At 45.9% G+C, this 26,816-nt stretch overlaps 1 protein-coding gene across 1 annotated transcript in view; it reads right to left on the reverse strand.

Annotated features, from left to right (window-relative positions):
• Window positions 1-26,816, reverse strand: part of LOC109888620 (neurocan core protein) — a 289,577-nt gene that overhangs the window by 201,470 nt on the left and 61,291 nt on the right. The window contains exon 2 of the mRNA XM_031822616.1: window positions 13,774-13,853. Coding sequence (XP_031678476.1) covers window positions 13,774-13,846 — 73 coding nt within the window. The 5' untranslated portion in view covers window positions 13,847-13,853. The remainder of the gene's footprint in view (window positions 1-13,773; window positions 13,854-26,816) is intronic.

Genomic DNA, 26,816 nt, shown 5'->3' on the forward strand with positions numbered 1-26,816 from the left:
CCCCTCAAAAGGTAGATCCTAGTGTTAAGGCCTTCCTTACCCATTATGACCCTCCAGAGCCCCTGGAACCGCGACAGGCCTTGTTTGGAGGCCGGACCAATGCTTTGACATTGCGTTATGTAGCTCAACCCGACGAGACAATAGGCTATGTAGATTTTACATCCCTATATCCTAATGTAATGAGTTCCTCATTCTATCCTATAGGGCATCCTGAAATTATTCACAGCGACTTTGACGAACCCCAAAATTATTTTGGTTTAATCAAAGCGACTGTCTACCCTCCTAGGGGGCTGGTTTATACCTGTGTTGCCTTACAAGGGTCCTAAAGGAAAACTTTTCTTTCCCCTTTGTCGCACATGCTGTGAAAACCACAACCAGGAAAACCCCTGTGATCACACAGATCAAGAAAGAGCCCTGACCGGTGTATGGGTCACTGTAGAATTCTCTAAGGCTTTAGAGAAGGGGTATCGTGTGGCCAAAATCTTTGAAGTGTGGAACTTTTCCAGGAAATCAGACACACTTTTTAAAGAGTACATCAAAACCTTCTTGAGATGCAAGCAGATGGCTTCAGGCTATCCTGCATCGGTCACAGATCAAGAAAGTAAAGACCAGTACATTCAAGACTACCATGACAGAGAAGGCATACTTCTTGACCCTGACAGAATAGAGGTCAACAAAACCAAAAGAAATGTGTCGAAATTGTACTTGAACTCCCTTTGGGGGAAATTAGCGCAGAGATGCAATATGCTAACAACTTCGATCATTAAAGACCCCGAAGAATTTTTGGAATTTGTTTTTTCGGACCAATACGAAATTTCACATTTTTCCTTCTTGAGTCAAGACATTGCCTTGGTGCAATGGAGGCGCCACCAAAAGTGGGTTCTACCCCCGGGTAATGTAAATGTGTTTCTTGCAGCATTTACCACAGCCTATGGCCGCCTTGAACTGTACACCCTCATGGAACAGCTTCAGAGGCGGGTTCTTTACCACGACACAGACTCTGTGGTCTATGTAAGCAAACCGGGGGATTGGACCCCCCCACTTAGCAACTATCTTGGGGGTTTAACGAGTGAACTCGAAGAGGGTGACCATATTACAGAATGGTCCTCATGTGGTCCAAAAAGCTATGCTTTTAGGACTAAAGCCAATCACGTGGTGTTGAAAGCCAAAGGCGTGACTCAAAACTATGAAAATGCACCGCGTGTAAACTTGGAATCAATCACGCGCTTGGTCGAGGGGTTCGTAAAGGACAAGAATAGTGACTTGGAGATTTTGAGCTCCTACAACAAAATAGTGAGGGATAAAAAGGGGTTCCATCTAAGAAACGCACCACTCACTAAAGATTCAGGGTAGTCTATGACAAGAGACAGCTATTGCCTGACGGTACCACATTGCCCTTTGGCTACTGACTTATGCTACAAGCCCCAGTGTGTCTTAAAGCTTAAGATATTATGACTGCTGTCGAGGGTTTTGACCCCCGGCTACAATTGCCTTTTTCAGCATTAATTGCCGGCCCTTCAAACAGTGGCAAAACTTTTTTTGTAAAAAGTATTTTAGAGAATTCTGAACATGTGTTATCTCAAAAGCCTGACAATATTGTATGGTGTTATTCATGTTACCAACCTCTGTATGATGAATTATTGAAGACAATAAAAATCAAGTTTGTTGAAGGAATACCCGATTCTCTGTCTGATGATGAACTTCTCCCCCCACATGTAAATAATCTGCTGGTTTTGGACGATATGCTATTTGCTGGTAGCGAACACCCTGAAATTGCACGAGCTTTTACCCAATATACTCATCATAGAAACCTGTCCGTGCTTTACTTGGTCCAGAATGTGTTTCACCAAGGTAAAAATAGTCGGACCATTAGCTTGAATGCCAACTACATGGTATTGTTTAAAAATCCTAGAGACAAACTGCAAATTAGCACTCTAGCTCAGCAGATGTACCCTGGACGGAAATCATACTTTATGGAGAGCTATGAGGACGCTACCAAAGAGCCATTTTCTTATTTAATCGTGGATTTAAAAGCAAATACTCCAGAACACCTTAGGCTACGTACAGGGCTGTTTCCGGGGGAGAGGCCTGCTGCATACCTTCCTAAAAAGTAAACGCTATGTCTCTGCGTTTAAAAAGAAACCTCCCCCTCTTGAGAAGGCTAGTAGGTTCTACAGCTAAAGAACGGAAGGCCATCTTGGGTCGCTGTTCTTCAGATCTCATATTAGCCCTATGTGAGATTGCTTTGAATCTTCTCAAAGGACGCATTCCACTCACCCTGAACCAATTGAAAAAATTAAGGAGACAAAAGACAGCGATCAAACTCTTTGCCAATAAAAGGGCCAGTCTTCAAAAGAAAAGACATAGTATACAACAGTCTGGGGGTTTTCTTCTACCTTTACTCAGTATAGCCGTGCCCTTCATCACCAGCCTTATTGCGGCCAGACGTGGTGGTTGAACACGTGGGTGTGATGGCCACTAAAATGTACTTGGTGCCTCAACAAGAGTTGGATAGACTTAAAAAACAAATGCAGGGTCCTGAAGATATCAGACAAACAGCGGAAAATGATTTGGATACGGCCATGAAGGATGTTTTGAACCGAAAAGGATTGAACCCCTATGATAAGATTCAAAATACACAAACCTAATGCAAAGGTATTTGACTCGGGTAAAGCAAGGGGAGAGAGAGACTAACCATTTAACCCTTTCCCTACCGGACCCTTTAACAGATGTCGAACCTAACGATAGCCATGCCCCTGTAAGGCCTGTACCGTCGATCTTACCTAGTGGCGATAATATGTCGGGTGAAGCTCAAATGCCATTTGAAGATAAAGTTATGCATGACCTACTGACACATGTGCCTTTACGTAACAGGAAGAATGTTAAATACATTATGAACAAGATAAAAGACTCAAAGGGGATAGCTGCTTGGAACGACTCTGGAGAGTTTATCCTTCAGGGCTCTGTGGTTAGGGGGTCCCATATGCAGGACTTGCTTAAAAGTACCACGGCTGCCCACAAGGTTGCTGATGACCGAAGGCCTCCCGGCTGGCGTCAGTTTCTTAAGGCCCTGGCAATCCTCAACATCCCCCTCTCCGGTGTACCCAACCATAAGCTTCGTCAACAGATTCAAGCTTTAAAACAAAAGCCTTCAACGAGATACAGCACCCCTAAAGATGCCCCAACGACACCGGCCCCATATGAAAGCGATGATGCTAACTCATTTACTCCCATGAACGTCTCAGGACCTTTTCCTAAACCCGATCTCTCGGCGTGGTTAGACTTTTGAAAATGACTTTTGAATGACTATGATTAAATTCAATAAATTTTTTATTTGAAAAAATAAGCAAGTTAACATTTGTGGCATTCTTGAAACATATGACGTGAGCATACGCCTTGATTACGCGTTCTTAAAGGACACACATTTGAACACTTTTGATATTTTCTAACAAAACAAGATACAAGGTTATCATTACTTCTTAAATCATCCTTATAAAGAGACATAACATCTTCAAAAGAAACTCCCCGGGCTCTTTGGCACAGGTAAAATACACAGTGGTGACCGCATGTAGTGGAAAGGTTATCTTGCACTTGTTTGATGTTGTAGTAGATCTTTGTACCGTTTAGGGTCAAAAAATCTTTAATAGATTTAGGGAAATGTGAAAAACCGGGGGGAAAGCCATAGGAATCAAAAAAAGTTGAGATTTTTCGTCCACCTTCCTGTTCTAATGTCATAGCTAGCCAATGTTCACCAGGCATGTGTTTAGGATGGGTATTGACAATAAACATTGCAGGCCTCTCAGACCATATCTCCATAGGTAATTCATCACAAGCCAACACTCCACAAAATTGTTTTCCAATCAAGCGGCTCATGAGCCCGTCCAACTCTTGGGTATTCATGTCTTTGTTCAAAGGTCCTTAATAATAATCCACTAAGACCTGTCTTCGGGCATTCACTTCCAAGATTGAATCAGAGCATGCGTAAACAATCATGCTAACTGTACAGGCTAAAGGTGTACGGAAACGCATTTCCAGCCTGAGGTTACCTTGGGACACCACAGACAGATTTCCTGAGGTGTCATCATCAGGTGATAAATTGAAAGCATACAATGTGTAACCCTCTGCAAAATCATTTCTGTCAATAGGTAAAGAGAGATCTTTTAGATGTCGCCCTGTAGCCAGGAATAGATTGTAAAATTCTCGCACAGATATGTTGTTATTAAATTGTGGTTGGAAAGCCTTCGCCGGAACCTGACGTCCGTCCTGACAGAGCGCTACATACTCTGCATTGAAGTGCTGAAAATTAAAGGGTTTTTTATCTAAACTGCCCGTATTAGAGGCGTGATCAACCAGACCTATAACCACATATCTAGGTAAAGGGCCTAGAAATAGGTTTTCTTGACTGCAGATTCTACTGCCCACAGGTATGCTAAAGGTTTTCATGGTAATTCTTTGGAGAGGGTAAAGGGCATTTCCTTTCATCAAAGCATGTGAGTGACCCAGGCGCACGGCCGGAGATACAGATACTTTTTTAATAAAAAGGGTTGCCCCCAACACTTTCAAACTAAAATCCCCGTCTTGGGGAGACATCAGGCAAAAATCATCCTTGGCCCTGGTTAATTTTAATCTTAAATCAACCGAATTTAAGAGTAACCGCTCTTGAAAGAAAATGTCAGAGTGTATAGGGCCTAGCAAATGAAACTCTCGAGATTCGGCGCAGTAGCGAGCTCGTGCCGCTAGTCCTTTGTTTGCACCGGTGGAAGGGTCTGTCGATTCCATAGAGGCTCCTGCAGTATCCTTGCTAAACAGCCCGGCGCTAAATTGGGTTTTGAGAGTGTCTTCGGAGTAGTTTAGTAAACACTCCATGATGGCTCTATAAGGGTATGTAGCGCTGCTTTGACTGATTAGGCGTTCACCCAAAGTCACATCAACTTGGGAGAAAATGGTGGCCAAGGGGTAATTAATGAGACTCACTTTGGCATCGTCTGCAATATTAGACCCATCTCTTTTGGTCACTTTTAGACGTAAATGCACCAAGGTGTTGTTGAGGTCCAGATAGTTGTCACCATGGCCTGGTATGAAAAATTCGATAGGCCCGTTATCGGTAATAGCAGAGAGAGGGGCTATCTCCACATAACTGGATCTATCTATTGAATGCTGCGTTAACGGTGCCGTGAAAAGATCAAGTTCTGTCTTTATAGCTTCAGAGGACATTCGATGTAAAAGAGCCATGTCACTTATTCTTTTAGAAAATACTTCCTAGTATTCTTTTAGCCTGTTTTGGTACAGACCTCCTCACTTTACCCCGTCTTTGACTTACTGAGGTTCTTTTAACAGTTAACCGCCGCTTTTTAGGTGCAGGTCTACGCCTTAAACCAGGGGGTCTCTTTTTTGGCCTTCGAGACAATATCATAAGCCCCGAGCCTTCTTGATGCTCCACCTCTGGTGACGCCCTTCGGGTCATAGCATTGGCTACAACCTCACTTACTATATTTTTAGCCGCTGATTTTAAATGTGGTTTGGCTATGCTGAAGCCTCTCTTCATAAACGGTAAAACCATCCTGAAGAGGTTACGGAATATACCTCCTATCCCCGAACCATACATTGTCGGCGCTCCATGATATCCTGGTAGTCCATTACCCACTTGATCCACATAGTATGAAACATAACGGTTAGGGTCGAGCTGATGGTGCTCCATAACCCTTTTATTTGTATTATGTTTATAAATATAATACAGCTATTATATATGTAGAGAGGTTTTGGTGGGTCTAAAGTGGAGTTTTACAATCGTTTTACCATAAGTAAATTCAATGTTTTCGTTCTGATCCGTTTTAAGCTCAACCAGAATGTTTTCAATATAGTTCTTGCTGACATGTACGTAGTGCGGCTTGTCATAATTGACAGTGACGATGTCCCCATCCTTGCCGTCTATATGAACTGTTCGCAGGAGGGGCACACAGCTGTCTCCGACCCTTTGATAGGTTATGATGTCGGTATAGACAAATATGTTGTAAAAGCCTGCATGTATATCCGCAGGGAATGGGAATAATTTATCGTTCACATACGTCCATTTATTGGGACCCATCCCCAACATGTAGGATAAATTACCGCTGGTCTTTATACCTCCGTTAGCAGGCCCTGAGATTTGTATCCTTTTATGGATTGGATTGTAGAATAGGAATATTTCCATCTTGTTCAGGGTTAGGTGTTCATTCAACTCTGAGACGATCCTGTCGACGGTTCTATAGAAACCTTTTTTAAGCTTAATAAGTTTCGCAGGTTCCGAGAACCTTTTGCAATAAAAATCACGGTCCTTAGCTTTGATATTATACCAACTATGGGGGTATGTAATCTCGCTGAGACCTACTTCCCAAGCCTCTGATAACTCTATAGGCTTTGGAAAATTGGTTGTATACTTCGAACTCTGATTATTACGATATATCTGTGCCGACGCATTACTGGGGAGAGTCAGGTAGAAGCCGCTGTGTTCCATGATGCCCAACTGTGTACACGCGAATGATGCGCTAGTTATCATGACTAGGGGTTTAAATTAACCCCCGTTGCCTCCACCACATCCTGCTCCAATACCCAACTGTTGAACTTTTGAGGCCAGTTTTTCCAGCGGACCAGCAACCATTTTTTACCCTTTTCTCTCTTCTGATCTAGAATCTCCTCCACGTGAAAGACTTTGTCTTTACCCAACTGGACCTTCTGTAATTCCTTCTCATAAAAAGATCCCTCTATAAGATCCCCGTCATAATCTTTTAATTTGTAGACCGGCGGAATGCGTGGCAGACATTCGGTAACGGTAAACAACTCCGAGCTAAAGCCTTGTTCGTATTTTTTGTCGAAAACACCCCTCAACTTTGATATACGCACCAAGTCACCCACTAGGAATTTAAAAGTCATTTTTTTCTTACGGCGAAGTGGGAACAAACCATACATATTTTTAAAGACTTGAAAAGAGTTTTCCGAAGAGACCTCCGAGGGCTTCATACGTATAGTCTTATGGTAGCTGTGGTTGTAACCGTTTACTAAATCCTGAACTATGTCTGTATATCGGTTGGTGTTGTGAGCTGTAAAATAGCGCCACATCCGCTCTTTCAAAGTCCTATTAAAGCGTTCCACAACCGAAGCTTTCAAATCAGAGCCTGTAGCAAAATGTACTATATTATACTTATTCATTAGCTTCTGAAATGTTTGATTAAAAAATTCTTTTCCGCCATCCGTCTGCACTTTCTTGGGGGCGCCTCCTGCCTTCAAGATCGATTCAAAGGCCCTGGTCACCTCTGCCCCGCTCTTATTTTTTAACACCCTTACATAGGCTAATTTAGAGAAAATATCTATAACCGTTAGCATGTAGCGATTTCCATCATTTTTATCGGCAAGGGACTGCATGTCACATAGATCCGCCTGAAATTGGGATAATGGATGCGTAGAAAAAACTCTATTTCTTGGAAAATGTTTTCTTACAGGTTTATGTAGAGTGTAGGCATCTTGCTCTGATAACCATTCATTCACTTTAGCATCGCTTAACAGACTACCTGTTTCTTCGACTATAGCTCTCTGTAAACGCTCTTTACCCCCATAAGACCCGGGGTTAGAGGGATTATAATATATGTTTTTCAACAGCTGCTCAGCCATCCTTCTTGCCTCTCTGAGGTACAATAACTGTAATGAGCCACTTTCATATAACGACAACATTTCAGTTTGTGAATTTTTATTTTAAGAATGCAACAATTATTACGTATACAGACAATTCAGGATTTGTTGCAAGATACAAGTCCCCGTTTTCTCAACAATCACAGCATGCAACACCCTGTATATATTGTTTAGATTTACAGGTTTGTTTCGCTGAATTTTTAAAACACACACGTCTGATATATAAGTATATAAACAACAAATATGATACACATTCACATTAAAGGGTGGTTCAAACAAATAATGTAAAATCTTAGCCAAAGTTATTTCTAGTTCTTCAGAATCCTCAACAAGCCTTGATACCATATGTGACCATTGTAAACTCTCGCCCGTATGTCGGACATGTTTCATGATTTGCTCCATTTTTAACACACGCTCTACAATAACCCCTGTATTGTGGGTTGTGTAGAACTTTACATTGTTCACTTTATTTTCAATAATCTGATGCATAACATTTGTAAGGTCTCTCAAAAGAAAAAATGTATTTATTCGCTCAAACATCGTAGACACATAGTTACCCATAGCTCTAAATAAACAAAATGTCACTCGGTCTCTTGGGATTTATTGAGCCAGAAAAGCATCACATCAGCCATCACAGCTTCCCTGTATTTGTTGTCGTCCACCAGGGTGTGTCGGATTTCTTTGAGTTTCTCATGGATGAAGAGGGCCTCCTTCAGTTCATGTAGGAAGGCTTCGGTTACCCCGTAAACTCTAGGGATAGACGGCGCAATACCCATAGACTCCAGGGCGATGACCAGCGCTGGTATAAAACGGCAGGACCACAGTCTTTTCACCAGCTCCTCAAAATGATTGAAAAAGTAGTATCTAGGAGGGTCGTAGAGGCAAGGATGACGACGCTGGCTGGGATGATTGATCTCACAGCCGATGCATTTTTCTCGTATATATTCGCCAATCACCACGTTTAAAAGTGTAGCTACAGAGGCCTTGATTGTATCCACAAAAACAGTACTGGCCACCCCATCAAACACATCCTCAGGCTGGGTAAATGTCGGGGGTGTCACGGGTCTTGCCAGGGGTGCGTAGAGTGTAGGGCTTCGTGGCATAGAGTCTTTAGTGTCGGGCCCCCATGACGTAGTGGCTTCCTCGTAGATGGTCTGGAGATCCATGGTGTATGCTGAAATGAAGAACTGTCTGCTTTTTTTCTTTTTTATTGTAGAACAAGGCCCTTGGGTATCTGGGGGGGCGGGGTTAAAGCATCCGCTTACTTAGTTTTCTTCTGACGCTGTATCTTCTTGAGGCTCTTTTGCATCGTAATCTTTACGATTCGTATATATTATGCACTTCTTTAAATGAACAAGGCTCTGACGCTGTTGGCTCTGTACAAAGAGAGCATCCAACGGTTGCAACATTTTCAATTCCAGTACATCCCAACTGTTAAAAGGAATAAGCAGACGCAGTCGGGTATCCCCAGTCAGGCCACCACCCCTAAGTTTGTGGTTTCGGATTGCCTCGGTGCCGATATAGAACTCCACGCTGCCGCACGGTCGGCCATTCTTTCTTTGTATTTTCACCCTGTGAAATATTTGTCCTGAGGAGTCCGGGGTACCTTCCCAACGGGTCTCGTGGCCCGTGAACACACTATACCCCTTGGTGATAAGGCTCAGTTCAGGACACACAACCTTGCGAAAAACCGACCAGTCTTCAACACCATATTCCAAGCCTGCAGTCTGGTCTGTATATTCTTCTCCTTCATCTACCGTATAGAGGGTCACTCTACAGGCCAGGTAATCAAACCGATACCCCCACTGCTGGCCATTAGACATCAACACTTGATCTGTCAGAGCATTTGCTGGCGGTATTTGGGTTCTATACACATTTAAAAAAAGTTTTTTTGGCGCATCATATATTGCTGGTTGATACTTTGCCCTTGCTCTATGGGCAACCCGAAGGCCTGTTTCAGTTGTTACAGTCATCACTGCTTTGGTACCGATCCCAAATTCCATGGTTATTCTTAAGATCTTGTGCACTCTTAAACAGGTATTGTTCAGCGGCTTTATAAGGGGCCTTAACCAACCCAAACCGTGAGAAACAGTAACAGGTTGACCTGACACATGGTCACTTACTCAACCCAGGGCATGCACCCTTCTACATGACATAGGGTCATAAATCATTACATAGGGTCATAAATCAGGCTTGGGTCATCAATCATTAACGGCCTGTCAAAGGGACCCTTACTCACCCCATAGCCCCCACCTAACCAGGCTTGTCTATCAGGCTTGGGTCATCAATCATTAACGGCCTGTCAAATGGACCCTTACTCACCCCATAGCCCCCACCTAACCAGGCTTGCCTGACCAGAAGACATGCACACGTCATCACTACATAGGGTTCACATAGAGTTCACATAGGTTCACATAGGGTCATCAATCAAAATTTTGACCCGTGACATCTACTCTATTCTCTCTCTTGATAAAGATGAGCAATAATAAAACATTCAAATACTGAGCTATATTTGAAATGATATTATACTAATACAATTGCTCAGAGAAAGAGATTTTGTTTAACGTGTAATATTGTTTTTCTACAAAATTATTGACACCCCTAAAGATTCGTATAAATACTGTAGTATTTGGTTCCCAGCATGCAATGATTACATCAAATGTGTGACTATACAAATTTATTAGATGCATTTGCAGTTTGTTTTGGTTGTGTTTCAGATTATTTTGTGCCCAATATAAATAAATGGTAAATAATGTATTGTCATTTTGGAGTCATTTTAATGAAAATAATATGTTTCTAAACAATTCTACATTAATGTGGATGCTACCGTGATTACAGATAATCCTGAATGAATCATGAATAATGTTGAGTGAGAAAGTTACAGAGGGTCAAAGATCATACCCCCAAGACATGCTGACCTCCCACCATTACCAATAACAGGGGAGATAAACATTCAGCAACAGCTGGCGTCCCACAGACAGTCTCCATGCACGGTTTAGAATGACATTCCCAATGCTGGCACTCTCTGCATGAAATCTTCTCACCAGGACCCCTTTCCCCCTCCTTCATCATCACCTTTCCTCCCTTCTTCTCCTCTCTTCTCTCCCTCCTCTCCTCCCTCCTCTAGCTATGAATGTTAACCATGCATGCCTGCGTCTGAGCCCTGTCCTATCCATGTCCCATCCCTGTCACATCCCTGTCCTACCCCTATCCCAACCCTGTCCCATTCCTGTCATATCCCTGTCCTATCCCTGTCCCATCCCTGTCCCATCTCTGTCACATCCCTGTTCCATCCCTGTCCCATCCCTGTCCCATCTCTGTCACATCCCTGTCCCATCTCTGTCACATCTCTGTCCCCTCCCTATCCCATCCCTGTCCCATCCCTGTTCTATCTCTGTCCTATCCCTGTCCCATCCCTGTCCTATCCCTGTCCCATCTCTGTCACATCCCTGTTCTATCACTGTCCCATCCCTATCCCATCCCTATCACATCCCTGTCCCATCCCTGTCCTCCCCCTGTCCTTGCCCTGTCCCATCCCTGTCCTATCTCTGTCACATGCCTGTCCTACCCTGTCCCATCCCTATCCCATCCCTTTTCTTTTCCCTGTTCCATCCCTGTCCCATCCCTGTCCCATCCCTGTCCCAACCCTGTCCTATCCCTGTCCCATCCCTGTCCCATCCCTGTCCTATCCCTGTCCCAACCCTGTCCTATCCCTGTCCCATCCCTGTCACACCCCTGTCACATCCCTGTCCTATCCCGCTACACGCCAGTGTAGTGCCACTCACAGGCTACTGCCCGCACCCTGTGTGGTGTAATGATACATTTATCTGGTGTGGCACAGAACCCCATGCCTCCCCCCGTTTCCCGATCCTCATCTCTGGCCCGTCAAACAAACACAGTCACCAGAGGAGCTTTTCATGCCAGGCCCCTTCTGTGCCTACTCCCCCCTGCCTCCGCCTGTCTCCCTCCATCACTAATTTCCATTTTCACCCGCCCGAAAAGGAGAATTTTGGAAGGGGGTGGGGTGGGCCAGAGGGAGGGGGCAACATATTCATAAACATCCTTTCCACAGTGCATCTATTTGCACGACAGATATAAAGGTTCATATGTGTCAGTAAGTTATATGACCTGGGGGAGGCAGTGGACATTTTATGCTTATGCTATGTGAGACTGCTGAGCATGCTTCTTGGCCTACATAGCCTGCAGTCTGCTACAACTACTGCTGTTACACACATGTGGGCGAGTACGCACGCAAGCACGCACACACACACACAATCTGCTCCAGTCACGTCTCTTGTGCTAAAGGAGCAGCATGCTGAGTCACTGGCCCCCAAGCCTTGGTTTTTTCACAGGCCCCACAATGCTATGCTGTTTATCTTGACACAAGGCAGAACAATGGCGTGCAGATGGCAGCAGACGGAGAACACAGACAAGCCGGCACAGGGGGCACAGAGGGGGCATTGGTCTGGGTTCCCTCTGGTAGAACTTTGGATGCATGGACATGACTGCTAGAGGCCCTCCACACCCTGCACCCTGGATAAGACTGTGTGTGTGTGTGTGTGTGTGTGTGTGTGTGTGTGTGTGTGTGTGTGTGTGTGTGTGTGTGTGTGTGTGTGTGTGTGTGTGTGTGTGTGTGTGTGTGTGTGTGTGTGTGTGTGTGTGCGTACTTTGTGTACTTTTGTGTGTATGTGTGTACTGTACGTGCATGTACGTGCATGTGTTTGTGTGTGTATGTGTGTGTGTTTGTGTGTGTATGTGTGTATGTATGTGTGTGTGTGTGTGTGTGTGTGTGTGTGTGTGTGTGTGTGTGTGTGTGTGTGTGTGTGTGTGTGCGTACTTTGTGTACTTTTGTGTGTGTACGTGTGCATGTGTGTACTGTACGTGCATGTGTTTGTGTGTGTATGTGCGTGTGTTTGTGTGTGTGTGTGTGTACTGAATGTGTATGTGCGTGTGTTTGTGTGTGTGTACTGTGTGTGTGTGTGCGTGTGTGCGCGTGTGCGTGCGTGCTTGCGTTTGCACATGTGCGGATGCATATCTGTGAATGCGTGCATGTGCAAGTTTTTTGGCTGGTCTTGGTCTCTCCTGTAGGGGCTGTGGGTGTGTGTACATGGTTACTCCAGCCCTGTAGAGCCTTGCACTGGCCAGATAAGACTATTTGAATAACACTGGTCCAGGTTCAGCTGTTGTCTGCAGGGAGAGTCTACTCCCTGACAGCTCATGATCTCAGACCTGCCAGAGTGCTCTCAAGGAGAGTGAGAGAGAAACGTGCACTGACACACAGTCAGAGGGTAAAAATACCTTACACAGGCATCTTCCAAATTATTGCCTGACTCAAGAGTGGTGATGCTGGGGGACTAAATTGTCCTGCCAAAGAACTAGCTAAGCCTTAATGTGCAGGGACAGCTCTGACACACTGACACACAGCCAGAGACTGTCATAGCACTCAGAAATGTACTGAGGCAAATCATAGAGAAGGGTACATTAGGTATTTGCCTACATACTATGGCAAAGGGCTCATTGTACAGTATGTGGATAGCTTATTGAGGGAATCCATGTCTGTATCCTCAGTTTCTCACCAGGGATGCATCAACTAGAAACCAAAAGGAAGCAAATGGCTGAAATGGGATGGGACTAACATGAACTTGTTTTCCTTTGCAAAGCATTGTGCTATGGTGTGAACTAATGAATGCACCCCATATGTTTGCGAGCATCCTGACACATGCATGTGGGTATTAACATGATATTAAAGGTGTGTGTGCATAGTATACATGTGGTGTGTGTGTTGATGCATGCATTCATGTGTCTTTGTGAGCGTTTGTGAATATGTGTGTTTGTGTGTTTAGAGTGTCAACCCATTCCTCCATAAACAGCAACTCTCCACAGGGCAGTGCTGTAAATAGGAGTCCAGGGACCAGTAAGCCAGCTAGTATACAGCACTGGGGACTAGCCAAGACTCTGCTAAGAGCCTGGAGCTATCACAAGACCTCCTCAGAAACACCTTCAGAAGGGCAGGAGGATAGATAGTGTGTTGTTAATGTGGTGCTAATGTTGTGTCTACTGGTCCAATGCTGGTAAAAGACACACAAGGCCATGTTAGGGAGCAGAACTTACCACAACCCAGAGAGAGAAGGAGGGCTGTCAGCAGAGCCTGCAGTCCACAGGCAGGGACCGTCGCACCCATCATCCTGGACCTGAGAGAGAGAGAGAGAGAGAGAGAGAGAGAGAGAGAGAGAGAGAGAGAGAGAGAGAGAGAGAGAGAGAGAGAGAGAGACATCAATATCAATAGAATTAGAAGTTGCTGATATGCTCAGCCCCCATTTCCTCCCCTTAACGTGCCAGTTAAAGAGACAGAAGGAAAAAGGTAGTCGGGAGGCATAGCCATTAGAATCCCATCCATAGATGCAGTTTATTTTCATGAGTCTTGTCATGGAGGCAGAACTGATTGATTTCGTCTTAGATACGCCAGCTGCTAAGTCAAAATTGTCTATAAAATACAAATTAATTTAAGGTCAGTGTGGTCAGGGTTATGGTTAGGTTTAAATGACTTTGTGGCTGTGCCAGCTAGTGACCACTTCTGCAGAGCTGCCTCCAGAACAACATTCATGACGTAAAAACGCTAACCTGCTCCACAGACAGCCCTTGTAGTGACAAATCAAACAGGAGTAATGTCATGTTACATCAGAGGACACTGATAATGTTGCTCACTTTACAATCTCCCTTCAATCAAAGACTAAGCTGTTCCTAGAACAGCCCAGGGCGTAAGCCACAACCCAATTTGATTGACAATCAGATGTGTGTGTTGATGCATGCATTCATGTGTCTACGTGAGCGTTTGTGAATATGTGTGTTTGTGTGTTTAGAAGTCCAGGGACCAGTAAGCCAGTAACCCATCAGCTTCCTCTGTTTACTCTACCAAAGGGAGAGATGTTTACATCAAAATGTCTGAACACCACAACACAACATGCAGATACAACACCTTTGAAGCCTCTGTTCCCATGGTATTTGTTACACATTGCACGTTTGACATTTTCACTCGTGAGTGTAGAGGCAGCTGGTATGTGAGAAAGAGCCTGGTGTTTGTATTAGTTAATTGGAATATTCACCTTTTCCGTTTCGTTGGGAAGGTGAAAAAAAGCCTTCCTTACCACAAAAGGAGTGATTTTCTTTCTTTCATTCCTTTCTTTCTTTCACTCATTTTCCAATACCAATACAAACACATTTGATAATGAATAAAAGTGAGGTCCTAATCATCTCAATCTCTCTAGAAGAATCATTAACTTCTTATGGCTGCAGGGGCAGTATTGAGTAGCTTGGATGAAAGGTGCCCTGAGGTGCCCAGAGTAAACGGCCTGCTCCTCAGTCTCAGTTGCTAATATATGCATATTATTAATAGTAGTGGATAGAAAACACTCTGAGGTTTCTAAAACTGTTTGAATGATGTCTGTGAGTATAACAGAACTCATATGGCAGGCAAAAACCTGAGAAGAAATCCAAACATGAAGTGAGAAATCTGAGGTTGGTGGATTTTAAAACCAGGACCAATTGAATTCACATTGGGATATGAATGAAGTTGCACTTCCTAGGGCTTCCACTAGATGTCAACCGTCTTTAGAAACTTGAATGAAGATTCTACTGTGTTGTGGGACTGAATAAGAGCTGAATGAGTCAGCTTACTGGCAGAGAGTCATTTCCTGGTCACGCACATTCCACATGATATTGACTTGCGTTCCATTCCTCCTCAAGACACAAAGGAATTCTCCGGTTGGAACTTTATTGAAGATTTATGATAAAAACATCCCAATGATTAATTATGTACTTAGTTTGAAATGTTTCTTCGACCTGTAATATAACGTATAATATAAGTTTTTGTCCGAAGAAATGCACAAGCCTTTGGATATGTATATCAAATGCGCTAACAAAGTAGCTAATTGGATATAAATAACGGACATTATCGAACAAATCAAGCATTCCTGGGAGTGCATTCTGATGAAGATCATCAAAGGTAAGGGAATATTTATCATGTCATTTCTGGTTTCTGTTGACTCCAACATGGCGGCTAATTGTATTATATTTCTGAGCGCCTTCTCAGATTATTGCATTTTCATCATCATTTGCTTTTTCCGTAAAAACATTTTTGAAATCTGACACCGCGGTTGCATTAAGGAGAGGTATATCTATAATTCCATGTGTATAACTTCTATTATCGTCTACATTTATGATGAGTATTTCTGTTGAATCGGTGGCTATGCAAAATCACTGGATGTTTTTTGGAACTAGTGAACGTAACGCGCCAATGTAAACTCAGATTTTTTATATGAAATGTATCAAACAAAACATACATGTATTGTGTAACATGAAGTCCTATGAGTGTCATCTGATGAAGATCATCAAAGGTTAGTGATTAATTTGATCTCTATTTGTTCTTTTTGTGACTCCTATCTTTGGCTGGAAAAATGGCTGTGTTTATTCTGTGGCTTGGTGGCGCCGACAGAGATGGCCGCCTCGCTTCGCGTTCCTAGGAAACTATGCAGTTTTTTGTTTTTTTACGTGTTATTTCTTACACTAGTACCCCAGGTCATCTTAGGTTTCATCACATACAGCCGAGAAGAACTACTGAATATAAGATCAGCGTCAACTCACCACCAGTACGACCAAGAATATGTTTTTCGCGATGCGGATCCTGTGTTCTGCCTTACAACCAGCGCCACGGGATGGTTCCCATGCAGCGACCCAAAAAAAAAACTCTGAAAAAGAGGGAAACGAAGCGGTCTTCTGGTCAGACTCCGGAGACGGGCACATCGTGCACCACTCCCTAGCATTCTTCTTGCCAATGTCCAGTCTCTTGACAACAAGGTTGATGAAATCCGAGCAAGGGTAGCATTCCAGAGGGACATCAGAGACTGTAACGTTCTCTGTTTCACGGAAACGTGGCTCACTGGAGAGACGCAATCCGAAGCGGTGCAGCCAGCGGGTTTCTCCACGCATCGCGCGGACAGAAACGAACATCTTTCTGGTAAGAAGAGGGGCGGGGGCGTATGCCTTATGGCCAACGTGACATGGTGTGATGAAAGAAACATACAGGAACTCAAATCCTTCTGTTCACCTGATTTAGAATTCCTCACAATCAAATGTAGACCGCATTATCTACCAAGAGAATTCTCTTCGATTATAATCACAGCCGTATATATCCCCCCCCCAAGCAGACACATCGATGGCTCTGAACGAACTTTATTTAACTCTCTGCAAACTGGAAACGATTTATCTGGAGGCTGCATTCATTGTAGCTGGGGATTTTAACAAGGCTAATCTGAAAACAAGACTCCCTAAATTTTATCAGCATATCGATTGCGCAACCAGGGGTGGAAAGACCCTGGATCATTGTTACTCTAACTTCCACGACGCATATAAGGCCCTGCCCCGCCCCCCTTTCGGAAAAGCTGACCACGACTCCATTTTGTTGATCCCTGCCTACAGACAGAAACTAAAACAAGAAGCTCCCACGCTGAGGTCTGTCCAACGCTGGTCCGACCAAGCTGACTCCACACTCCAAGACTGCTTCCATCACGTGGACTGGGAGATGTTTCGTATTGCGTCAGCCAACAACATTGACGAATACGCTGATTCGGTGTGCGAGTTCATTAGAACGTGCGTTGAAGATGTCGTTCCCATAGCAACGATTAAAACATTCCCCAACCAGAAACCGTGGATTGATGGCAGCATTCGTGTGGAACTGAAGGCGCGAACCACTGCTTTTAATCAGGGCAAGGTGTCTGGTAACATGACTGAATACAAACAGTGCAGCTATTCCCTCCGCAAGGCTATCAAACAAGCTAAGCGCCAGTACAGAGACAAAGTAGAATCTCAATTCAACGGCTCAGACACAAGAGGCATGTGGCAGGGTCTACAGTCAATCACGGACTACAGGAAGAAACCCAGCCCAGTCACGGACCAGGATGTCTTGCTCCCAGGCAGACTAAACAACTTTTTTGTCCGCTTTGAGGACAATACAGTGCCACTGACACAGCCTGCAACGAAAACATGCGGTCTCTCCTTCACTGCAGCCGAAGTGAGTAAGACATTTAAACGTGTTAACCCTCGCAAGGCTGCAGGCCCAGACGGCATCCCCATCCGCGCCCTCAGAGCATGTGCAGACCAGCTGGCCGGTGTGTTTACGGACATATTCAACCAATCCCTATACCAGTCTGCTGTTCCCACATGCTTCAAGAGGGCCACCATTGTTCCTGTTCCCAAGAAAGCTAAGGTAACTGAGCTAAACGACTACCGCCCCGTAGCACTCACATCCGTCATCATGAAGTGCTTTGAGAGACTAGTCAAGGACCATATCACCTCCACCCTACCTGACACCCTTGACCCACTCCAATTTGCTTACCGCCCAAATAGGTCCACAGACGATGCAATCTCAACCACACTGCACACTGCCCTAACCCATCTGGACAAGAGGAATACCTATGTGAGAATGCTGTTCATCGACTACAGCTCGGCATTCAACACCATAGTACCCTCCAAGCTCGTCATCAAGCTCGAGACCCTGGGTCTCGACCCTGCCCTGTGCAACTGGGTACTGGACTTCCTGACGGGCCGCCCCCAGGTGGTGAGGGTAGGCAACAACATCTCCTCCCCGCTGATCCTCAACACTGGGGCCCCACAAGGGTGCGTTCTGAGCCCTCTCCTGTACTCCCTGTTCACCCACGACTGCGTGGCCACGCACGCCTCCAACTCAATCATCAAGTTTGCGGACGACACAACAGTGGTAGGCTTGATTACCAACAACGACGAGACGGCCTACAGGGAGGAGGTGAGGGCCCTCGGAGTGTGGTGTCAGGAAAATAACCTCACACTCAACGTCAACAAAACTAAGGAGATGATTGTGGACTTCAGGAAACAGCAGAGGGAACACCCCCCCATCCACATCGATGGAACAGTAGTGGAGAGGGTAGCAAGTTTTAAGTTCCTCGGCATACACATCACAGACAAACTGAATTGGTCCACTCACACAGACAGCATCGTGAGGAAGGCGCAGCAGCGCCTCTTCAACCTCAGGAGGCTGAAGAAATTCGGCTTGTCACCAAAAGCACTCACAAACTTCTACAGATGCACAATCGAGAGCATCCTGGCGGGCTGTATCACCGCCTGGTATGGCAACTGCACCGCCCTCAACCGTAAGGCTCTCCAGAGGGTAGTGAGGTCTGCACAACGCATCACCGGGGGCAAACTACCTGCCCTCCAGGACACCTACACCACCCGATGCTACAGGAAGGCCATAAAGATCATCAAGGACATCAACCACCCGAGCCACTGCCTGTTCACCCCGCTGTCATCCAGAAGGCGAGGTCAGTACAGGTGCATCAAAGCTGGGACCGAGAGACTGAAAAACAGCTTCTATCTCAAGGCCATCAGACTGTTAAACAGCCACCACTAACATTGAGTGGCTACTGCCAACACACTGTCAATGCCACTGACTCTACTCCAGCCACTTTAATCATGGGAATTGATGGGAAATGATGTAAATATATCACTAGCCACTTTAAACAATGCTACCTTATATAATGTTACTTACCCTACATTATTCATCTCATATGCATACGTAGATACTGTACTCTATATCATCGACTGCATCCTTATGTAATACATGTATCACTAGCCACTTTAACTATGCCACTTGGTTTACATACTCATCTCATATGTATATACTGTACTCGATATCATCTACTGTATCTTGCCTATGCTGCTCTGTACCATCACTCATTCATATATCCTTATGTACATATTCTTTATCCCCTTACACTGTGTATAAGACAGTAGTTTTTTTTGGAATTGTTAGTTAGATTACTTGTTCGTTATTACGGCATTGTCGGAACTAGAAGCACAAGCATTTCGCTACACTCGCATTAACATCTGCTAACCATGTGTATGTGACAAATAAATTTGATTTGATTTGATTTGATTTGACCTAACATAATAATTTGTGGTGCTTTCGCTGTAAAGCATATTTGAAAGCGGACACTGTGGTGGGATTAACAACAAGATTACATTTAAAATGGTAAAAGATTACTGGTATGTTTGAGGAATTTTAATTATGAGATTTCTGTTGTTTTAAATTTGGCGCCCTGCACTTTCAATGGCTGTTGTCATATCATCCTGTTAACCGGATTGCAGCCATAAGAAGTTTTAAAGCAGACAGTGAAAATCCAGTGGAAAAAATGCCTTCAATTCAATAAAATTCCATACAACTTCATCATTCCCATCAGGTGCAATACATAGAGAATTGTCCGAGCACATGCACACAATTACAGCATAAAGAGAAAAGCAGACTTTGCAACTAGGTACAGTATAGTATATACACTATTAGCCTGGATCAACTAAACTAAACGCTGACCTGTCTGTTGCTACAGTATAACTAAATGTTAACACCAGTCCAGTCCAGACCAAATCAGTCCAGAGAGTAGGGTCCAGTGTGGGTTGAGGGTGAACTGAGTCCCAGTGAGAGAGGTCAACCCCTGGTGTGAGGACAGAGAAACCCTGTGTATAAGTAATGAATGTTATGTGGCAGTTCTGGAGATAAGGTGTTCAGCCCGGTGCGGCGGATAGGCAGCCAAGGGGCGAAATCCAAGGAGAGGGTACCACAGATACCCAGAGTCCATTACAGTCGCGCTATTCACTCAGACTGTTTTAAAGGCAAACTAGGACAAATGCCAGCCAGGCTGTTCTCTATGGGAGGAATATACACTACCAGTCAAAAGTTTGGACACACCTTGTCACGCCCTGACCTTAGAGATCTTTTTAATTCTCTATTTGGTAAAGTCAGGGTGTGACTAGGGTGGGCAATCTATGTTTTCTATTTCTTTGTTGGCCTGGTATGGTTCCCAATCAGAGGCAGCTGTCTATCGTTGTCTCTGATTGGGGATCATATTTAGGCAGCCTTTTCCCACCCACCTTGTGGGATCTTGTTTTTGTGTAGCTGCCTGTGAGCAGCCCAGAACGTCACGTTTCGTTTCCTTCTGTATTATTTTTGGTGAGTTGCATATTTATTAAACGTGTGGGACTCTACGTACGATCGTGACACACCTACTCATTCAAGGGTTTTTCTTTATTTTGACTATTTTCTACATTGTAGAATAATAGTGAAGAATATAAAATATATTTTGATTTGTTTAACACTTTTTTGGTTACTACATGATTCCATATGTATTATTTCAAAGTTTTGATGTCTTCACTATTATTCTACTATGTAGAAATAGTACAAATAAAGAAACACCCTTGAATGTGTAGGTTTGTCCAAACTTTTGACTGGTACTGTATATACACAATAAAATACAAAAACACAGTCATGAGAAATACAAATAAAACATCACAAATCACCCAGGAAAACAGTTACATTTCTCCACAAATTAAGTCCCCAATCAATACATGAAATTGTTGGAACGACACCAGAACATCAATATGAAATCATTTTTGATTTTTTTTCCAGCAATACAGAACATCAAAACTAAAAGCAGATTTACCTCGCTCGGTGGAGACCCTAGGAACCTCAAGAGTTAACCAATCCTGTTAACAGGTTAGACAACTCAGGTGTGTGTACTTCAACAGCAAAATTAGATAAGACAGAAGTTTATGAAGTAGGGCCTCTAGAGAGGAGGATCCCTCTCCTCTCTTTATCTATCTACTCCCTCCTTTTCCTTGTGAGGAGAACTCCAGGTTAATTGACAGGGCCTTTCAGCAGTGTGGCGTTAATGTGGCATAGCCTCCTCCTACCACCCTTCCTTCCCTCCCTCCATCCCTCCATCCCTCCATCCCTTCACCCCAATAGCCCATCTGTTCATTGCGTCTTTCATGTCAGTGTGACCAATCCCTCATATTGTAGGCTCCAAGGGCACACTGCTGCATACACACTGAGAAACACTCATGCAAACACTCAGAGGGTCAAATGTCAATTACAGCTCCGCTATTCGCTCAGACTGACTCAAAGGCAAACAAGGACAAACCCCAGCCTCAGAAAGCCCAGCCAGGTTGTACTATATGGGAGAAATATGTGCCTGTGTGACTCAGTTGGTAGAGTGTGGCACTTGCAATGCCAGGGTTGTGGGTTTGATTCCCACAAGGGACCCGTATGAAAATGTATACACTCACTACTGTAAGTCACTGTGGATAAGAGTTTCTGTCTGATACATGACTCAAATGTAAATGAATACAGCTGGGCCCACCTTATCCTTCCTACATATTACTACAGATCAACGCTTCAATGCTGCCCAAATGATGATGTGATATTATACTACAGGTAGGAATTTTTCCCCATCATGTTACCTGACCTGGGAAAACTCCTGCCTGTAGTTATTACCTCTGGCCTATGAGTATTACTTGGTTAGAAAAATCCAGTGCTCTAATTATTAGACTCCTTAATACCATGCTAGGGTCCAAGGGCTTTTCATGACACACAGACCCACTTCAATCCCAGACCAATAGTCTCTTCTGAGCTCCATGGCCCTCTCTCCACATCATCAATATGGATAAAGACCTGTATTCCTGTGTGTATTCCTGTGTGTTCGATAGGGCTAAGTCACAACACTATGTCTGCTCTAACTTTGCCACTATCTTTAGCCTTTTTCTTCGCATCACTCTCTCTTCCTTCCTTCCTTCCTTCCTTCCTTCCTTCTCTCTCTCTCTCTCTTTCTCCCTCTGTCTCTCTCTCTCTCTCTCTCTTTCTCTCGGTCTCTCTCTACTCAGCAGTTCTTTATTCGTGCCTTCGACCTCTACGATTCCAGCCTGTAACCACCATCACTGCTTTCATCGACCTTCGACCTCTACTCTGCCAGCCTGTAACCTCCATCGACCTTCGACCTCTACGCTGCCAGCCTGTAAACTCCATCACTGCCTTCATCGACCTTCGACCTCTATGCTGCCAGCCTGTAACCACCATCACTGCTTTCATTGACCTTCGACCTCTACGCTGCCAGCCTGTAAACTCCATCACTGCCTTCATTGACCTTCGACCTCTATGCTGCCAGCCTGTAACCACCGTCATTGCTTTCATTGACTTTCGACCTCTACGCTGCCAGCCTGTAACCTCCATCACTGCCTTCATCGACCTTCGAACCTCTACACTGCCAGCCTGTAAACTCCATCACTGCCTTCATTGACCTTCGACCTCTACGCTGCCAGCCTGTAAACTCCATCACTGCCTTCATCGACCTTCGACCTCTATGCTGCCAGCCTGTAACCTCCATCACTGCCTTCCTCGACCTTCGACCTTCGACCTCTACGCTGCCAGCCTGTAAACTCCATCACTGCCTTCATCGACCTTCGACCTCTATGCTGCCAGCCTGTAACCACCATCACTGCTTTCATTGACCTTCGACCTCTACGCTGCCAGCCTGTAAACTCCATCACTGCCTTCATTGACCTTCGACCTCTATGCTGCCAGCCTGTAACCACCATCACTGCTTTCATTGACTTTCGACCTCTACGCTGCCAGCCTGTAACCTCCATCACTGCCTTCATCGACCTTCGACCTCTACACTGCCAGCCTGTAACCACCATCACTGCTTACATCGACTTTCAACCTCTACACTGCCAGCCTGTAACCTCTTTCATCACAGCTTGAAGACTCAGGAGTCTATCTGTTAATTGTATCTGCGAGTTGGAGCCTTACTGTTTTCTACCGGCCCTCCGCGAGTAGGGGACAGCCGCCAAGCTGTGAGTGTCCTTTCAAATACCCACTCTCTATGCTCTGCTGGCTCACCGGACTGGACATCACAGCGACGCCCACATCAACCTGCTGCTATTTACACAGCTGCATACATTTCACACACTCACATACACACAACCCAAGCATGCACAAAAGTACACAGGAGCACACACACACACACAAACACACACACACGCACACAGAGAGAAACCTGTACACACAGCCAGAAAGTATACATAAAGTATTGTGACTCTGATACTTCCTGTGCCTATCATAACTTGTGACAGATTAGACATACAGTAATTACGGCGTTAGTGTTGTGTGGTAACAGAGAGACCAGAGCAGGTGTCTACTGTTCTGTACCACACACATAGACAATGCTCCATACTGAGGAGTCTGAGAGGAGTCACTGGGAGCCTCACTGTATCCCTCCACAGCCTACACAGCTGCTTCAACCCAGCTGGTGGGGAGCTCTGCTCAGCCTGTCAGACTTGACTGCGCCGCCCATGCTGTCACACCCATATGGGAGGGAGGGAGGGGTTTTTGTGCTGTTACCACCTGTCAGGAGCTCATGCTGTCCCTCTACAGAGAATATTTATACCCTTCTCTCTGTCAAAGTTCTTTCTGTCTTCCAAAAAGTTTCTCTATCATTCTTTCTGCTCACTCTCTCCTCTCTTTATGTCTTCTCCCTCCCTCCTTTCTGCCATTCTAAACCTCCATGGAGCCTGACTCTCCCTCTCTCCTCTGCTCCCTCCATGGAGCCTGACTCTCCCTCTCTCCTCTGCTCCCTCCATGGAGCCTGACTCTCCCTCTCTCCTCTGCTCCCTCCATGGAGCCTGACTCTCCCTCTCTCCTCTGCTCCCTCCATGGAGCCTGACTCTCCCTCTCTCCTCTGCTCCCTCCATGGAGCCTGACTCTCCCTCTCTCCTCTGCTCCCTCCATGGAGCCTGACTCTCCCTCTCTCCTCTGCTCCCTCCATGGAGCCTGGCTCTCCCTCTCTCTGTCTGCTCCATGGAGTCTGACTCTCTCTGTCTCCTCTACTCCCTCCATGGAGCCTGGCTCTCCCTCTCTATGTCTGCTCCATGGAGTCTGACTCTCTCTGTCTCCTCTGCTCCCTCCATGGAGCCTGGCTCTCCCTCTCTATGTCTGCTCCATGGAGTCTGACTCTCTCTGTCTCCTCCGCTCCCTCCATGGAGTCTGACTCTCCCTCTCTCCTCTGCTCCCTCCATGGAGCCTGACTCTCCCTCTCTCCTCTGCTCCCTCCATGGAGCCTGACTCTCCCTCTCTCCTCTGCTCCCTCCATGGAATCTGGCTCTCCCTCTCTTCTCTGCTCCCTCCATGGAGTCTGACTCTCCCTCTCTCCTCTGCTCCCTCCATGGAGTCTGACTCTCCCCCTTTCCTCTTCTCCCTCCATGGAGCCTGACTCTCCCTCTCTCCTCTGCTCCCTCCATGGAGCCTGACTCTCCCTCTCTCCTCTGCTCCCTCCATGGAGCCTGGCTCTCCATCTCTCTGTCTGCTCCATGGAGTCTGACTCTCTCTGTCTCCTCTGCTCCCTCCATGGTGCCTGGCTCTCCCTCTCTATGTCTGCTCCATGGAGTCTGACTCTCTCTGTCTCCTCTGCTCCCTCCATGGAGCCTGGCTCTCCCTCTCTATGTCTGCTCCATGGAGTCTGACTCTCTCTGTCTCCTCCGCTCCCTCCATGGAGTCTGACTCTCCCTCTCTCCTCTGCTCCCTCCATGGAGCCTGACTCTCCCTCTCTCCTCTGCTCCCTCCATGGAGCCTGACTCTCCCTCTCTCCTCTGCTCCCTCCATGGAATCTGGCTCTCCCTCTCTTCTCTGCTCCGTCCATGGAGTCTGACTCTCCCTCTCTCCTCTGCTCCCTCCATGGAGCCTGACTCTCCCTCTCTCCTCTGCTCCCTCCATGGAGCCTGACTCTCCCTCTCTCCTCTGCTCCCTCCATGGAATCTGGCTCTCCCTCTCTCCTCTGCTCCCTCCATGGAGTCTGACTCTCCCTCTCTCCTCTGCTCCCTCCATGGAGTCTGACTCTCCCTCTTTCCTCTTCTCCCTCCAAGGAGCCTGGCTCTCCCTCTGTCTGCTCCATGGAGTCTGACTCTCCCTCTCTCCTCTGCTCCCAGCATGGAGTCTGACTCTCCCTCTGTCTGCTCCCTGTATGGAATCTGACTCTCCCTCTCTTCTCTGCTCCCTCCATGGAGTCTGACTCTCCCTCTCTTCTCTGCTCTCTCCATGGAGTCTGACTCTCCCTCTGTCTGCTCCCTCCATGGAGTCTGACTCTCCCTCTGTCTGCTCCCTCCATGGAGTCTGACTCTCCCTCTCTTCTCTGCTCCCTCCATGGAGTCTGACTCTCCCTCTCTTCTCTGCTCTCTCCATGGAGTCTGACTCTCCCTCTGTCTGCTCCCAGCATGGAGTCTGACTCTCCCTCTGTCTGCTCCCTGTATGGAATCTGACTCTCCCTCTCTTCTCTGCTCCCTCCATGGAGTCTGACTCTCCCTCTCACCTCTGCTCCCTCCATGGAGTCTGACTCTCCCTCTGTCTCCTCTGCTCCCTCCATGGAGTCTGACTCTCCCTCTGTCTCCTCTGCTCCCTCCATGGAGTCTGACTCTCCCTCTGTCTCCTCTGCTCCCTCCATGGAGCCTGACTCTCCCTCTGTCACCTCTGCTCCCTCCATGGAGTCTGACTCTCCCTCTCACCTCTGCTCCTTCCATGGAGTCTGACTCTCCCTCTCACCTCTGCTCCCTCCATGGAGTCTGACTCTCCCTCTGTCTCCTCTGCTCCCTCCATGGAGTCTGACTCTCCCTCTGTCTCCTCTGCTCCCTCCATGGAGTCTGACTCTCCCTCTGTCTCCTCTGCTCCCTCCATGGAGTCTGACTCTCCCTCTGTCTCCTCTGCTCCCTCCATGGATTCTGACTCTCCCTCTGTCTCCTCTGCTCCCTCCATGGATTCTGACTCTCCCTCTGTCTCCTCTGCTCCCTCCATGGAGTCTGACTCTCTCTCTCATCTGCTCCCTCCATGGATTCTGACTCTCCCTCTGTCTCCTCTGCTCCCTCCATGGAGTCTGACTCTCTCTCTCATCTGCTCCCTCCATGGAGTCTGACTCTCCCTCTCTCTGTCTGCTCCCTCCCTTCTCTATTTCTCTTTCTTTCTTTCCATCATGTATTATTAACGAGACTCATTAATCACTGACTCCCCCTATCACTCGATCACCTCTCACTGCCATTGTCCCTACAGCAGTTGGTCAGTCAGTCACAACACAACACTCAAACACACATTTGTTTTACTATCCATGTGGGGAACCAATAATTGATTCCTTAACTCTGAACCCTAAGCCTAACCCTTAACCCCTAACCATAACCCTAATCCGTACAGTAACCCTAACCCTAAACCTAACCCCTAAGCCAAAAATAGACTTTTGCCTTGTGGGTACTGGCAAATT

Source organism: Oncorhynchus kisutch, linkage group LG4 (genome assembly GCF_002021735.2).
Source record: "Oncorhynchus kisutch isolate 150728-3 linkage group LG4, Okis_V2, whole genome shotgun sequence".
Taxonomy (NCBI): domain Eukaryota; kingdom Metazoa; phylum Chordata; class Actinopteri; order Salmoniformes; family Salmonidae; genus Oncorhynchus; species Oncorhynchus kisutch.